At 33.4% G+C, this 18,530-nt stretch overlaps 2 protein-coding genes across 2 annotated transcripts; both read left to right on the top strand.

Annotated features, from left to right (window-relative positions):
* The first annotated feature begins 1,267 nt into the window (after positions 1-1,267).
* Positions 1,268-2,221, top strand: LOC138384107 (olfactory receptor 52P1-like). The gene has a single exon (XM_069469378.1). The coding sequence runs from the start codon at positions 1,268-1,270 to the stop codon at positions 2,219-2,221; it is 954 nt and encodes a 317-aa protein (XP_069325479.1).
* A 5,853-nt stretch (positions 2,222-8,074) lies between these two features.
* LOC138384106 (olfactory receptor 51V1-like) lies at positions 8,075-9,019 on the top strand. The gene has a single exon (XM_069469377.1). The coding sequence runs from the start codon at positions 8,075-8,077 to the stop codon at positions 9,017-9,019; it is 945 nt and encodes a 314-aa protein (XP_069325478.1).
* Positions 9,020-18,530: the final 9,511 nt, after the last annotated feature.

Below are 18,530 nucleotides of genomic sequence, written 5' to 3'. Positions count from 1 at the left end.
TTCCACTACTCTAAGTTTCTATATTCTGGTGAAAGTTTAAGCTCCGAATTTTTCTGAAATATTTTATGACCCATTGAGTTTTTTCAATTCATTACTAGGAAACACCTCATATACTCACTTATATCGGCCCGGAGTAGCACATGTATTAATTAGAATGTAGATACCATAACCAGAAATAGTATTTTCCACAAAGGCACTATTTGGACATCCAGACAAGGAAGCATTGCTATTTCACATCAGTGGGGTTCAGAACTAAAAATTAATAAGCTGGGAGCAATTATAAATAAAAATCATGTTATGAAGAATGAAGTGAATATGTCAAAAATTTGGTATGAGGGAGAAACTGAATTCTGGGAAGAAGGATAGAGAGCTTTTGTCAGAATTAAAGGATGTGGTCATAGCAGCTACTCTTATGCTGAGATCCAAAACACTGAATTGTAGTTGCTTTCCTCTTTATCTTAATTATGCAGATGGATATGACAGCCAGAGGCAGGGCTGAGTCTACAGATGGAACCATGGCTTCACAAAAAATAGATTGAATTTATTAACAACTAATATTATATGTATTTAATAGATGTTTTAAATTATTTGACAGCACAAAGAAATAAAATTTTCATTATTTTTGTGTGGCTGTGTTACTCTCTCCATCTTCAAATCTTCTTAATGACTTAATCTAAAATCAGCATAAATTTACCTATGACTGATGATAAAGCATTTTGTTGTCTAATTTTGATATGCTTTATACTCATGGTTTAGCACTTGGGGATCTTATTCTGAAATCCTGATTAAGTTTGCTGCCTAAGGAAAACAGTATTCTTAAAAAATTATTACATGTTTAAATACCTCTCTTATTTTGGGGGTATGTGTTTGTTTCTCCATATTTTGTCGCTGTATCTTTGATAAAAGTAAATTATCATTTCTTCTAGGACTGTTTATACCACAGACACTGGCTTTGGCATAAAGATGAGGTTATTTTATTACTAACTGCTCCTCTTATACGAAATAAGAACTATGTAGTGGAATTGAATAAAATAGCAAAACTCAGAAAATGAACTTAAACTTCTCATTTGCAATCGAGGATGCTGGAGCTTGGAATGGTGAAGTGGTTTACTGGATAATTTACAAAAGTGTAGAAGAGTCGGCTCTTCACGTAGGCTACTATACATTGTGTCTGGATCCCCCACAGGCAGGATCATGGAAGAGTCACCTTGTAATGCTGCTTTTCCTGGCTACTTTGTGCTAAACATGCAACCTCTCAAGTTTTAACATGGGAGACAATGCAACATATTACCACATCTCACCTTTCTTCCTGGTTGGTATTCCTGGTTTGCAAGATTTTCACCACTGGATTGGCATCCCTGTCTGCCTCCTGTTTGCCCTGACCTTGCTGGGGAACAGTGTAATCATTGGTACTATCCAGCTAGAGCCGAGCCTTCACCAGCCTATGTATTTCTTCCTTTGCATGCTGGCAATGAATGACATGGCTCTTGTCTCTTCCACTGCACCCAAGATGCTTGGCATCTTCTGGTTTGATGCACATTGGATTGACTTTAATGTCTGCCTAGCACAATTGTATTTCATCCACACATTTTGCATTATTGAGTCTGCCCTTCTAGTTGCCATGGCTTTTGACCGCTATGTGGCTATTTGCATCCCACTGCGTTATACAACCATCCTGACGACACAAATGGTCATTAAAATGTTTTTAGTTGGTGCAATGCGAGCCATCCTTATGGTTTTGCCCTGTCCTCTTCTCATTAACAGGCTACCATATTACACTAAATATGTCATCAATCATGCCTATTGTGAGCATATGGCAGTGGTGAAGTTGGCCAGTGCCAACACCCTCATTAACAGAGCATATGGAATCTCTGTGGCCCTTTCAGTGATGATATTGGACCTTGGACTCATAGCCACATCCTATGTCAAAATTCTCCAGGCTGTCTTCCGCCTCTCTTCCCAGAATGCCCGCTCTAAAGCACTGGGCACCTGTGCTGCCCATGTCTGCACTATCCTTGTCTCCTACACCCCTGCACTGTTTAGCTTCCTAACTCACCGCATTGGCAAGAAGGTACCTCCAAGAGTCCACATAATTTTTGCAAGTTTGTACCTTCTAGTGCCCCCCATGGTCAATCCCCTGGTGTATGGTGTCAAGACCAAGCAGATTCGTGACCGAGTGGTGAGTCTTTTTTTCTCGAAAAAGAAAATTTCAGGAGAGTAAAACATTTAAATTCAAATTCATTTTGGCAGAATCTGGCTCATGTAGTCGTGGTGTGTTAGTGATGTCACCACCTTGTTCTGAAAACGTTATTTCTCAATTTAATTATGCTTTGTAGCAGGGGTTTTTGATGTTGTGCATTACTTGTCTATTTCTTTTATTTTTTATGTTTTTTCTTTCATTCTTTTACAAATAATGGAATGCCTTTTGTGGGATGTTTTCAATAAATATTAGCAATTATTATAATTATTATTATTTTATGTTCCATGTTATCAAGAATATTTTGTTAAATTCAAAAATGTAAAATGACCAGGCCAATTACTGTAAAAATTTAAAACTTCTCAACATACTGGACTCTGCAATTTATAATATATATGTTTCCCAATTTGAACTCTGCACATCCTGATGGAAAGGTCTGAATTAAAAATCATTATTTTCAATCTGTTTTTTATAGATTGTAGTGGCAATAATAATGGCATAATACTGAAATAATGATCACTGTGTGTTTTGTTGTTTACTAAACCCTATATGTATTCGCTTCTTTAGTCCACAAAATTGTATACTGTGAAGTTGGTGTTATTATCATTCTCGTTGTACAAATTAGGATATTGAGGCACAGAGACATTATCTAAGTTGTATAAGGTAACTCACCTACAACATGGCAATGTAGAATTTGAACCCAAGGAATCTGAGTTCAAAATGCATGCTATTAACTTCTACTCACTATTATTTCCCATACAGAAGTCTTGAGCTTTTTAGTTATTTTACGAATGAGGAAGCTCATTCCTTTTGATAATTTTATAGCTTATTCTTCTATGTCTGCTCTTTTTATTCCAGATAGTGGGGTAGATTTCTGGAGTCCTCCTCACTCCCTGTACCTGATAAACTCTATTACAATATTTTGACAGAACCCCAAATGAGGATTAGCACTTCTATTTTGCTAATGTCCAATCACTGCAGTGTGGTAACATTAAGACTATGCTTTCAAACCTGAATAAAACTTGAAGAATCTCAAAATTCTACTTATCCACATTTACTTTCCTTTTCTTTATCTTCAGTAAATAATAATTTTTGACTATGTTTATTAAGTGCTAAAATATAAAAAATTTACTTCTTATTAATAACCTTAATTTTATTTTACATGGAGCATAGAAACTGTCTTTGAGCATATCCATAAATGTTGTTTAAAGCATGCTTTAACTTTTAGATCGTTTTTATGGGGTGAGGAGTCTTTGAGTTGGAAATTATTGATTTTTTTAATGTTGTTATATATTTTCAAATACTTTTTATTTATTTATTTATTTAATTAATTTATTTATTTTCATTTCAGCATATTACTGGGGTACAAATGTTTAGGTTACATATATTGCCTTTGCTGCACCCAAGTCAGAGCTTCAAGTGTGTCCATCCCCCAGACGGTGCACACCACACCTGTTAGATGTGAATATATCCATCCCCCCCCCACCAACCTGCCTGACACCTGATGAATATTACTACTATATGTGCACATAAGCATTGATCGATCAATACCAATTTGATGGTGCATACATGTGGTGCTTGTTTTTCCATTCTTGTGATAATTCACTGAGTAGAATGGGCTCCAGCTCTATCAAGGTGTGGACATTTTTGTGTTCTGAAATGAATTAACTCCTTAAAACTTTAGCTTTTCATGTTTGTTTCCTACAGCCTTAGTCTTATTGTTGATTTATTGAATATGTTTTATTAACTTTTATACGTAATTATATAGAAAATAGTTGTGCTCTTTCTTTTATACAGTAATCATGCATTTTGTCCATTTATTCAATGAGTATATTTTGAGTGACTATATCAGATATTTAGGAGCTAAGATTCTGAGGACAGAAAAGTCAATTTGAAATTCTGCTTCCATCACTAATAGCTAATAGTTAAAATTTTTATTTTTAACTTTGTATATCATAACTTTTATCATCTGTTAAATTAAGAAAATTATTCATATACTTCATAAGGTCAAGGTAAGGATCAAATGAGGCAATGAATGGAACACAATTATCACAATAGTCAACAATATCTTATTCCTTTTACCCCAGCATCAGTGGTGTAATGGGCATTAGAAATATTATCATCAATTAACAAAGGTATTTTTCCAGATGCCTAAATGTAGCTCCCAACTAGGTAGCTTTACTACAAGGTCTTATTCCTTTGATTTAACACATCCAAAATTGGACATTTTACACTAATTCCCCCAACCAAACCACCCTACTAAACTTCTAATGTCAATGAATAACACCCTAAGTCACTGAAATTAGTAATTTGTCATAAATTTGTTCATGTCATAAAGTATTTGTGGGTCAAATATATGCTACAGTGATATGATAAACTAAGTAGTACAAGAATAAATAAATTAATTAAAATCATCAACAAACAAAAAAATAACATCCTTACCAGATATTGTAGAAAAAAATAAATTCAACTTAATGCAGCTTAAAAATTATACAGATGATTATGGAACATTGAAAATAGCATTGAGCCAGAGAAAAAAATTCTAATCATGGCCTATTGGAGGAGATACCAAGGAAAGCCTGACCTGAGTCTTGAAGAATGATGATGATTTACCAGTAAGAAAAGGCAAATGCACACTTGAAGCTCTGACTTGGGTAGGGCAAAGGCAATATATGTAACCTAAACATTTGTACCCCCATAATATGCCAAAATAAAAAAAAAATAAAAATAAAACAAAACAAAAAACAAGGCAAATGTGTCCAAGTAGAGGTAACATCACAATGAACCCTAATAGAAATAGTAAGAAAGTGAAAACACATTCAAAAGAGAGTGATTTCACAAAAGCAAAAAGAGAAGACAGTTTGTATATTTGGGCTTGATGTAATCTTCATCATTTTCTCCTACATTCGAATATTTATATCTGTCTTCAATCTTCCTCAGAAGGAAGCTAGACTCAAGAGTTTTAACACCTTCATTGCCCACATTTTGGTCTTCCTTGAGTTTTATCTCCTGACTTTCTTCTCTTTCTTTACACATGGGTTCCACATTCCATCCTACATTCATATTCTTCTGTCAAACCTTTACCTCCTTGTCCCACCTTTGCTTAATCCTATAGTCTATGGAGTAAAGACCAAACAAATTCGAGATGGCGTGTTTAAGATATTCTACCATAAGGATCCTTCTTGAATTTTCATTTACCTTATTTACATAACATAAAGTCAGTCTGGAACAACCTTGCCCTTTGTGAGACTCTGTGCTTTCTTGGGTTCACTGAATGCTAAACTATAAATTCTAGTTTTACATTCAAGACAATAAAACTTTGACTCCTAGAACACAGAGCTAATCAAATGTAATCAACTGGTGATATAAAGGCAAAAATGGTAAAGGTTTAGTTATAGTTTTATCAGCTTTGTGTAATGGATATGTTTTATATAAGCAACACTAAATGTTAATATTTTAGCTTGTGGCTTTTCTACGTTTCAAAATATTAATGAAGTACCAATGTTTTGGGTTATATGGATTGTTTTTGTAATGCTTGAATCCTGGCTACTGGTGTGTTCTTCACCCAAATAGTGTTCATTGTACCCACAGGTGTGAATTTCCCATCCCCTCCACCCACCTCTCTCTTGCTTGATTTTGGATGAATGTTATTTCCATATCTGTGCGTAGGTGTTGATGGATTTGTTCCAATTTATTTGTGAATGCAGGTAGTGTTTGTTTTTTCATTCTTCTGATACTTCACTTAGAAGAATGGTCTCCAGTTCCATCCAGGTTAATGGAGGAGATATTAATTTACCATTATTTTATGGCTGAGTAGTACTCCATGGTGTATATATACTACATTTTATTAATCCACTCACTTATTGATGGGTACTTGGGTTGTTGCCCCATCTTTGCAATTGTGAATTGTGGTATTATAAACATTTAAGTGGAGGTGTTTTTTTTTAATATATACACATAATGTCTTTTTTTATTTTGGGTAAATATTCAGTATTGGGATTGCTTGATCAAATGGCAGTTCTACTTATAGTTGTTTGGGGTATATCCATACTCCTTTCCATAGAGTTTTTACTAGTTCGCAGTCCCACCAGCAGTATATGAGTGTTCCTATCTCTCTGCATCCATGCTAACATTTGTTGTTTGGGACTTTTTGATAAATGTTATTCTTTCTGGAGTTAAGTTATGTCTCACTGTGGTTTTGATTTGTATGTCCCTGATGATTAAAGATTTTGAGATTTTTTTTATATATTTTTTGCCATTAGTCTATATTTCTTTGGAAAGTTATGCATACTTCTCCATGACAGTTTGAGATAATTGTACATTAGCATCCAGTTAAAAAGAGTGAAGAGATTCACTACAGTAAACTCAAATTAAAGTTTAAAAAGCAAATATAACTGGGTAAATGGTACACAGGATCTCTCTGTAGCATTTCTGATAACTAGATGCAAATCTACAATTATCTCAAAGTAAATGGCTTAATCTTTTGTTTTATTTCAGAATATTATGGGAGTACAAACATTTCGGTTAGAAGTAATGCTTTAAAAAAAGGGCCACATTTATTTTATCTTGTGTCTTTGACTATCCAACTTTTTGGTCATATTTATCCATTGTTTTTTCTAGTCTTATTACTGAACGCTCATTGCATTAGTCACTGATGTTTATTTTGACTGAATCCTTATCAAGAAGAAATAGCATTCTTTGAATGTAATTCCATTTCAATGCCATTTTTCATTTTATTAGATTTATTAATTCCCCTTTTCCAAGGTTCCTATTCAGATACTTAATTACATGGTGAGGATAATATCTAGATGCTCATATAATTCAAATATTTTCTTTGTATGTTTAACTGTGGTATTCTTCCCCCAAAATCAAATCACTCCTTAGAACTATTTTCAGTAACCAAACTATACAAATCATTTTGGTACCTCTGTATAGAGCTCTGTGTGTATTCTGAAACATTAAAAGTAATCCTACACACTCTAATAATTCATAGACTTTCTTAACCAAAGAAATTCACATGACGTGGCCTGATCTACTTAATGTGGAAGAGATGCTGAAAGTTCTGGGTTGTAGAAATTGACCTACAAAAGGCTAGATCCACGTTGCCATTTTTATGAGTCTTTGGTTATTACAAAAATTTGTCATCCTTTACTAATTAATTTTATTCTATCTATAAATAGCTAGCAAAGTTACAGGTAAAACTGATACTTTGAAATATTTGTTTAGTACCTCTAAGTCAAAAATGCATGCCAATTATGTCATCTTACTTAAGACATAAGAGGAAACAATATTGTGAGATTCAGGAAAGGCAGAAATCTTCTACAGTATAAGAGGTCCATGAAAAACAGAAGACAAGTAAAGTCCAATTTAAATAGATAAATAATTTTCAGAGGCGCTAAACAATGTGAAATGTGCAAACAAGTTCAGATTCCACTTAGTTTGTATATTGTCTCTTGGGTAATTTTTATGTTCTGCAAGGTTAGGTTACTTTAAGTAGTCCAGTTATTTTGGAATCTTATGACCCCCAAAAAGTAAAAGGAACAGCTGTAGTACCCAAGAAAAAAATGACTTAATTTCACATTCTCCTGAGAGTGATGCCATCCATGCAAGCAGTATACACCTATGATCACACATAGTCTCACTTTAGGGATGAACAAATATTCCCAGAAGTTCAACTGGAAGTCTAAATCCCATGTGCCCACTAACATTACTGTTTCTGCATAAAACTCTCTGGTCTTCTGTCTTCCCTAGTCACTAGCACTGGAAATTTCATGTCTAGAGAAAAGATTTTTTTGCCCTAAAGCGTAAGGAATTAGATCTCTATTTTGCTTAGTTTATGCTTAGTTTTTGCTTAGAAATATTTCCAATCCTTTATTAATGTCTGCTATCTCTGTCTCAAACTTCAATAGTTCCAGATTTGTTCTCACTGGTTTTCCTGGCCTAGAATCTAACTATCTCTGGCTCTCCATCCCTTTCTCCTCCATCTATGCCATGGTGTTCCTGGGAAACTGCATGGTGCTCCATGTGATTCGGACTGAGTCAAGCCTGCACCAGCCCATGTTCTACTTTCTGGCCATGTTGGCCCTCACTGACCTGTGTGTGGGGATGTCCACTGTGCACACAGTGCTGGGGATCCTGTGGGGGTTCATTTGTGAGATCAGCCTGGATTCCTGCATTGCCCAGTCCTATTTCATCCATGGTCTGTCCTTCACGGAATCCTCTGTCCTCCTTGCTATGTCTTTTGATCGCTACATTGCCATTTGCAACCCTCTACGCTACTCCTCCATTCTAACGAATGATAAAATCATCAAAATTGGGGTGGCAATATTATGTAGGAGTTCTTTACTCATACCTCCAGTCATCATCCCTCTGAAATTCTTAAATTATTGCCGACCTCACATCCTTTCTCACTCTTTCTGCCTGCATCAGGACTTAATTCGAATTGCTTGTTCAGATATCCGTTTCAACAATATCTACGGTCTGTTTCTGGTAATCAGCAACCTGTTGTTGGATGCAGTGCTCATACTTATTTCCTATGTCATGATCCTGCATACTGTGCTAGCCATTGCATCCCAGGAGGAGAGACTCAAGTCCTTGCAGACCTGTGTATCTCACATCTGTGCTGTTTTGGTTTTCTACATCCCAATCATTGGTCTGACCATGGTGCACCGTTTTGGGAAACATCTCTCACCATTGGTTCATGTCCTCATGGGCAATATCTACATCCTTTTTCCACCCTTGATGAACCCTATTATTTATAGTATCAAGACCCAACAAATACGAAGAAGACTTCAGAGATTGTTCTACTTGAAAAGATCCTAGGTTTTAAAACCAAATGTGAATGCATTTAAAAGTCAACAAGTGGAATAAAAAAGGGTAAGCATCAAAAAGCATTAAAAACAGTTTTAACAATTTCTATTTTAATAATATTTTACTAGTTGTAAATACCTTCCTCTTCCTTTTCCCATGATCATCCTTCGTCAGTGAAAATAACGTGTAAATATTTTGATCAATTTTATAAATCAGAAAATGCACATAAGGTGGGCTGGGAATCATAGCAGTGCATAAGTCAGATTAGCTGTTGGAATCTATACCTTATCGTGGCTACTTGAGATAGGGTATTTTGAGATTCACTCATTATGGAAAAGGTAAATTTTACTGAATAAAGTCCATCAAGTGTTTACTAAAAGATCAATAATTTTGTTAGCTTATTTTTATTACTCTAACAACATTTATATCTATTGTTTATACAAGGCTCCTGCTATCTAGTTTAGTCGCAGGGCCATATATTTTAGTGAGCATCTTAGGTAGACTGGACTTTTTGACTGATTTACAAAATAGTGAAACAAACAACAAAAAATGTAAGCTTGATTCTAGGTTTTTCACCAGCCAAATGGATCTTTTCCCATTCCTACCATATAAATGGTAATTGAACTGGAGATCTAGACAGCCACTAATTTCTAGAGTAGAAAGAAATAGATGTTTCTGATGATTTTGTTTACTCAAGTAATAATACCAATATCAACTATCATTTGACAGCCATTTGGATCATGTTAAAATGATTACTTTGAGTTCATATTTTTATTTGTCTTATTTAAATAATTTGTCTTGGTTAAAAATAGAACCTAGATTGTTACTATGATCAAGTAATGTAGCCATGTCTTAATTTTATCTAGCCTTTTATTATGTTCCAGATACTGTTATTAGTGCTTTATATATGTTTCCTCAATTCAAAGACATGGGCACATAGATAAAATAACTTCCTGAAGTTTTGTCATTAGAACCAGTGGAGCAGAGATTTGATTATTGGCAGTCTGAATCCAGAGATCACCCTTAGTCATAAGCCTACGTTGTGTCCTAATGCCTAATTACATGTATTTCCTGTTTAATTATGTAAAAATGATTGCACTCAATAAAATTATTTAAAGCCCCATGATTTTCCATTCTAAGGTTTACTGTGTTCCAATATAGTTACTCTCTGTACTATTTTGTCTTGTAATCTCCAATAACAATTATAGTTTCCTGACTCCACAATAACAGTCCATTTTCTAGAATACATTTCCCCAATTTCTTTCTGACGTGTTCAATGTTTATTTTAAGTAACAAGATATCCAGATATCTAGAACATTTTAATATAATGTTTTATTGAGACTCTTACACAAGGAAAGGAGATTACTTTGAGTCATCCATGCCCTAAAAGAACCCTGACATGGTCCCAAGACACGCTTTCTGGTCTTGTTACAGTAGGGTACTTCATTTTTTTTCTGAGTCCTTGCTGACATTTCTGGCCTGGTATTTTCTCTTGGAATGATAAACCTGATAGATCCACATTGGTTGGGACCTGACTGATTCTCCGATTTAATCAGTGGCTCTCACAATACCCGTGGTGTTTATGGTTGCAAGCTCATTTTGCCCCTGTCATGGCAATTCAATTATTTTAAAGGTATACATATGGATCTTGAACTAGTCTTCTTAGGAAATGTTGCCTTGTATTGTAGCTAGTGGTTTTTTTTTTTTTCTTTAAAGTGAATCTCTCATTTTAACTAAAGTATGCTTACTTCCCTTTCTCTGTTTATTATCTTATCTGTGAATCAGCTTATTTTCAGGTTTCTTTAAGCCCTCTATAAACCTACTGATCACTAAAGAGTCACCTTCAGCTTTCATAAATTTAGAGCTAACATCCAGAGAGTTCACACTGTGCCAATGGACATGATGTTTGAGAATGATCCATACCTTATCCTTTTAATTTGATCTTCAAAATAGTGATATGGGTAATATTTTGGTCTTGGAATTACAGTGGAAGAATATTAGAAATCTTGAATCTGCTGACATAGGCTCTTGGTGAAAAGGAATGGTTTTGTAAATTTTCGTTCAATATATAGGTTAATATTTCAGCTATACAAAGCTATAACTCAAGCTGTTCCATGGCTCCCAGAGGCCTGTGCTTGTGAAATGATTTTTGTTTTCAATGTGTGTGTCTGTCTGACAAACTGGCTAGAAGTTAAATTTCTGACCTAATGTATGAGGGAGTGATCAGAAGTTCCTATTTCCATAGGAAGGCACATCCCAAAATTTGAAAGATGGAAACTTTCCAAAGTGGTGATCAGCAGAGGGAAAGCTTTCAGGATTATTTTGGCCTCAAAAAGAGACAGTTATGAGCAATAATTGCTATATATGGGAGGGGCTTAGTTTGGGAAAGGTATTGGCAGTAGTTTTCTTACCTTGTAATAACGTAGTTTCAATTTTGTGTCAACATAAAGCTGCCCTTATAAAATGATTTGGAAAAGATTTTTCCTTTACCATTTTCTGAGAAAAGTTAGAATAGAATTCATATAGTTTTCTTCCTAAATATTTGATTGTATTCCCCTTGTAAATCCATCTGGACCTGGAAAATTCCTTGTAGAGTCTGTAATTACAATTTTTCTAGTAGATATGAGACTGCTTAAATTCTCAATTTCTTATGGAAGGAGCACTGGCAGTTTGTGTATTACAAGACATTTTCCTATTTTGTTTAAGTTTTTAAACATAGTGAAGTAAATTTTATCATAATGTTCCCTAATCATATATTTGTTTATTTGTATTTTTTTCCTGAAAATTTTTGCTAAGTTTGTCAATTATTTGATCTTTTCAAAGAACTATTTCATGCTCTAATTCATCTAAATTCCAAGGAGTTATGTGTAACACGCAACAATAAAAGAATAATATTACTCTATATGAACATGTATCAACACAGCCCTAAAAAAAAAAAACTTTAAAGCTTAAAAACAAAACCAGGGCAACATGTAGACCAAAACTAATCTGTTACTATAGAAAAATTTGAAAATTGTTATAAAGTTAGATTTCCCTTTCTCACTACCCACTACTAGAACAAAATATACATTGTTTCTACCAAATTTGTTAAATATATTGTGTACATACTACTGTATTTTTAATAAGTATCATATAAAGTTAGGGTTACCATGGAGAACAGAGGTCTTGATGCCATGGAGTGCATGCAACTATGTCTCACCACTAAACCATTTCAGATATATAAGAGGTTAATGCTAAAAATGGCATGTTTTCCAAGAATTCGATTTACTGGTAATATAAAATATTATGGTCCTATTTAAACAATTTAGTCATTCACAGTTTTTCTTCATCAAGGTTAAACATAAAACAAGAATGAGTGTATTTATTCAACAGATTGAGTGATTTTGTGAGCAAAATACTATCATGGATGCAATGCTGAGCAAATTAAACACTGTTTAAGATACAGTCAGCCCTCCATATCCATGGTTTCAGCATTCATGGATGGAGCCAACCTCAGAAAAAAAATATTTGGAAAATAAATCGTCTGTACTGAGCATATACAAATATTTTTTCTTGTCACTAATCCAAACAATGCAATGTAGTAATAATTAACATTGTATTAAATATTAGAAGTAATCTAAAAATGATTTAAAGTATATGGGAGGATGTGCCACAGGTGATATTCAAATATCATGCCATTTTATATCATGGAACTGAGCATTCTTGGATTTTGGTATCTGCGGGAGGTCCTGGAACCAATCCTTTGCATATATCAAGTGATGACTGTATAGAGTCTATATTTTTGAGCATGATGGGGAAGGTGAAGGATGACAATACATTTTAAAATACATAAAATACCTATCCGTTTTGACCAATTCTATAAGGGAAACAAGTATATAGAGATAAAATTAAGATAGAATTATATACTTTCTTATATCATTAAGATAGAATAAGAAATATAAACAGTGTGGTCTGGGACGTTCTGTCTTTCAAAGAATTATCAATTCCAAGTGATTGACAGGCTGATGTGAGCTTTGTCTCCAACCTATAACAGGTGCACTTTAACCAATTCTGCCATTTGGATACTTGTGTAAAGTTTTTTGAAGAACTCATATCTAGAATTTTGGAAAATCATATTTGAGCTAAGAATTCTGTAATTGTATAGACAATACAATGCTTGACAACAAATTGATGATAAATATTCTCAAATGGGTACAATTCTATTTTCCTGCAACACTCCCACAAAATTCCCTAAGATATCTTGCATTTGAGTGATAGAAAAATCAGAATAAAGTGTTTAAAAAATACTTTCAGGAGACAAAAAAATCAATCAAATGTAAAGCCTGAAAAATTTCTTAACTAGTCATTAAATGGGAATTTACATAATATAATATAATTTGGATATAAGATTATATATTCTATGAAGGAAACAACAGCAATGTCTATAAGAAAGGCAGAATAAGTTAATGTTAATGCTATATATTTCATTTTCAAAAGGAGATAGTTGATAGATATAATTTATTTAAAATTTTTAATTTATTTTTATTTAAAATGTATTATTTAAATGTTCACATAATATTGGTAGAATTAGAAATATTCTTTCTTAATTTACATGCAAATATGATATGTATATGGTTCCATATATAAATATGTGTTTACATCTATATAATTGATATTGCAGGATATGGATCATTCTGCAATCCACAGTTTCTCTTCAAAATATTTTTGAGTTTATTTTTATATGAGCACTTAGTTGTAACTTGTGGTATCATAATTCCACTCTATTGTATTTTTAGGATATATACAACACATTCATCCTGGGCATTTATACTATTTTAGTTTTTCACTGTGAACGATTCTGTGAGCATGTATATATACTCACTTTTGTGAGTCTGCATGCATACTTGTACTACTGAACATATAAAATCCATTTATTAGGTAATTATCAATTATTTTATTATGTTCTGTGACATCACATTCCTGCTTTTATTTCCTGTTAAATACATTTTACTGTTGCCAGTAACAATAGTAATTATTGCCCCTATGGTGATAAAAGTGCAGTCCACAGTGTCATAATACAATGACCTAGGAAATAACTGCTACTTTTACTTTACATAGGGAAAAAGTATGGATTTTTGTCTATTTCAATGGTGTTAATTAACATGTAGGCTAATAATTTTGAAATCTATCTCTGGTAAAATCTTTGTTTTATCTGCACATGGAGAAATTAAATGATTTCATGCTACAAGATTATCTACAGTCATTATGTCTCATTACGTCTGATCATATGAGTAGAAAGGAAGAAATAAGGAATCTTTTTTCTCTCTTCTGCAGTTGCAGTGTTTGGGAGATGCAGGTTGATTATACAACTGCTAAAATAACAACGATAAGCAACATTCTTTTATTTTTATTTTATGCTAGACATTGTTTTAGAAGATATATATTAATCATCTCATTTAATCATTTCAAAAAACTTGTATATAATATTTTATGTTCAATATACACATGAGCACGCATAGGCCCAGAAACAGTAAATAGTCTTGACCAAGCCAGACATCTGGAATTGAAAACTTGAACTCAGAGCCCAAATTCTCAGAGCCCCAATTTATAGATCTTGATGTTAGATATGTGAGTATTATTTTCTCTGAAGTACAGATGTAATATGACAGGAAAAGAGGGTTAAAAGTGTTAGGTTGATTTGGGATTTTGTTTTTCATTTCTTTAGTGTGCAAGGGTGGATTGTATCTTTAGTTCCCCTATTTTTCCATTTGACAATAAAATTGTAATTGGCTATTGAATTATTATGTTTTAAGCCTGCTGTGAAGCTATTACAAAGACAATGAGGTGTCTTTGGTCTAATGTTACCTTGAACAAAAGCAACATAAAGAGTAAGATTTTTATATTGTCTCATTTTCACAAAAATTTATTGTTATTGTCGTTCCTAATGCTGGCATGATACAAAGTGTCCATTATAACTTTAGGTTCTCTTCAGATGTGGAGTTATTTAAAAGAAATGAAGAACTAAACTATTTATTCTATAGCAATAAGGGAAAGACCTGGATAACTCTTCCCTGAATTTGTTTGGACTTAACTCCATAAATGGTAGGGTTCAGAGTAGGTGGTACCACCGCATAAAAATTAGCAGGAAGATATGTATGTGGAGTGGTAGCTGTGTCCCCAAAATTGGTGAGCAAAGAAAGAAAAGAAAGCTGGTGTATAGAACAAGAGATGACACACACATGTGAACAGCAAGTACCCAGAGCCTTGATTCAGGCATCTCAGGAAGGAATTCTAAACAGCACAAAGTATAAAGACATAGGAGATGATGATAGCACCACATCCAGGCATGTGGAAAAGAGGGTCACAGTCATCCCACAGCAGATGTTGCCTTTGATGTTATGACAGGTCAGCCTGGCAATGCCCATATGCTCACAACATGAATGAAGAATAACATTCTTTTCACAGTATGTAAGCCAAGAAACCAGAAAAACCAAGGGGAAACAGATGAAGAAACTCCTGGTAGCTTCCGATTAAGGCTGACAGTATTTTTGGAGTGTCTCTGTTCTGTTTTATGTTCTCACCTAGATTTATACAATTAGAGATTGAATGTGGTTTCACATGGGACTTTTTTAGACATACCCAGTTACTACTGAATTAACTAAGGAGGTCCAGGAATGCCTATATATAGATTTGCCTTTTGTTTTATCTCAGATTTCACTTGTCTTTTCTTTCTTTTTTTCTCTCTCTCTTTCTCTCACTGTCTGCCTCTCTCTATGTCTCTCTGTGTCTCTATCTGTGTCTATGTCTTTCTGTCTTTCTCTCCGTCACACACACACATAAACACACAAATAGATACCTACGGGCATACCTGCACTCATTCTGGAGAGAAGACACATTTCTAATAATGTAAGGACATGTGGTTTATGCATAATCAGTTAAAAACTATCCCGTAGAACACCAGCTTGATTTTATATGATAATAGGTTAGAAGTAATTAACTGATATATTACTTATATCCTCTCATTTGTGTACATACAAGAAGCATTTATTCAGTCAGTCAACAGGTCAGGGAGAGAAAAAAATGAGGGATTTTCAGTACTTCAGGAAGTATACTAAGCATTGAGTAAATAAGAAATTATGGAGTAGCATCCTTATTCTCAAGGATACAATGCCATATTACAAGTGTCCTTTTAAAAATATACGTATGAGGCATACAGATGTGACATAATATGTTTTTTAAACCCTGTCTTTATCCCAAAGGTGGATGTTAAGGAAATTTTCTGTGGAAACTTGGATGAAATTAGAGATCTTAGACTTAAGGGATAAAAATGACACAAAAATTAAACCTTTTTATGAACATTTAGAATTGAAAATTTTGTGGTAGGAAAATTGTAACTTGTTAAAATAATGGCTAAAAGGTAAAAGTTGTTATGCAGTTTATTTTTCTAGATCAATTTTCTACTATCCAAATCTGATCAATAAATATCTTTTATTTAATACATGTACAGGAAAAAAACTGTTCTTAATCAATATTTTCTTATAAAACACATCAGAATTTAGCAACACAGGGAATAAAAATACTTAAATACATTAAATACATTATACAATATTGAATAGGTAATTATATTATTCAGTGAGATTCAATTTAGAATATGTTAAAAAATAATTGATATGATTCATAACAAGAAGTCTAATTATTCTTTACTTCAATAGAGTGGAATAAAGTGTTTTGAAATTCTCATCTAACCCAACTTGGGAATGAACAATCAAATTTTCCCTGGTGAGCTGATACACAAATGGGTGAAAACAATGAAATAAATTTAAATCATTTAAAGTTTTCTCTTTAATAAAAGTGTGGTAGTTTTTGATAGTAGTAATGCACTGGTTTCGACCTTTTTGTCTCTCTAAATTATTATTTATTATGAAATTGATCTGTACTTATGAGAATATAGCTGTCTCCTGTTCCTCAATTTCATTCATTCTACTATATAAGTTTTAGTATACATTCCAATTTATACATTTGCTTGCAATACTCATTTCAAAGATACCATTGTAATCCCTTAGAAGTTTTTTTTTTCTTACATATTGAAAGAGGTACACCACTAATACAGAATTTAGTTAATATCAGAATGTATTTATTGAGTATCTTTTATAGATGGATGCACTGTGCAGGGCTGGGTCAACAAAAATAAAGATACAAAACTTTCAGCTCAAAACAAGGCTACGATCTTTGACTCTTTTAGTTTACATTTAAATTTCACATGAGAATAATTTTCCCTATAATTTGCCTCTTTCATGAATCCAGACATTTCTTCAAATTAATAGTGCTCTTGCTTCTTATATAAATATGAAATACAAGTTTTATTTTTTTCACATTTGTAATAACTAGCTTTAGTCATTTCTCTAAGTCAATTTAATTGTACTCCCAGAGGCTCAGGGCCAGATGTAGGTATATGATGCGCTCAACACAAATTATATCCTCATTTGTTGAATTTCAATGTAAACATAACACATATTCTTTTGCAATGACACGAATTGCACATATGAGGGCTATCTGGAAAGTATCCAGCCATTGATAATATAACGACCTCATACTACATGGTTGGATACTTTCCAAACAGCTCTAATATTTGTAAAATTGGATGTTACCCTCCCAGATTATCTTTATCAAAGAATTAGTTATTTGAAAACTCCACTTCTCTGATAATCTTACCATTTTCTTAGTTTGTTTACTTGGTAATCCAGAACTACAATAAATCTGTAATCACTGAGAAGCATCGTTGCCATCAATTTAGGTCTCAGATCTTCTTTGAATCTCCATAGACAGGAATCCTACGTTGACTCTTGAGACTGATCCAATTATTTTTTCTCAATTCTTACATTTCCTCCCACTCATCCTCACCTCCATAATCCCAACACCTGCATTACCATCCCGTCACAAACACCACACTAATGCACACACACTCACAGACACATAAATTATTAATCAAAAAATATATTTAGTCAAATATTTACCATATTTTCTAGCTGATATTGCTGTGTTTTTAAAAATCACCACACATCTGTGTGACTAAGTTTGCTGGTGATCTGGCTAGTGATTTATATCTTCATCATTAGTTCTCATTTTCAACTCTCCCTACCTTCACAAAGGTGTTTACTTTTCACCCACATTTGATGATGGTCATTTTTCCAGGTGGTAAATCCTCACAGAATTTTCTCTTTCTTCAGTTTGTGAAGAGTTCTTTTTGGAGACATCACATTGTTCCAAGTGAAAACGAGCTATGTTTTTGTTTTCATCACTTCAACCTCTTTACAAACTTCATACCAGTCATTAGAAGCTATATTTTGCAATTCTATAAAATAGTTTTAGATGCTACAACATGTCTTTTATACTTTCCTATGTTCACTACCTGATTCTTTTAAGATTGTTTCCTGCCCCCATGTTTAACATTCAACTCTCAGTCCAAGCATCATCTCTGTGGAACATCTGCTAATGTCCTTAAACAGAAGTTGATATTCCTCCTTTTGGTTCAATCTTAATGAGA

Source organism: Eulemur rufifrons, chromosome 6 (genome assembly GCF_041146395.1).
Source record: "Eulemur rufifrons isolate Redbay chromosome 6, OSU_ERuf_1, whole genome shotgun sequence".
Taxonomy (NCBI): Eukaryota; Metazoa; Chordata; class Mammalia; order Primates; family Lemuridae; genus Eulemur; species Eulemur rufifrons.
This window is presented reverse-complemented; position numbering and strand designations above follow the sequence as displayed.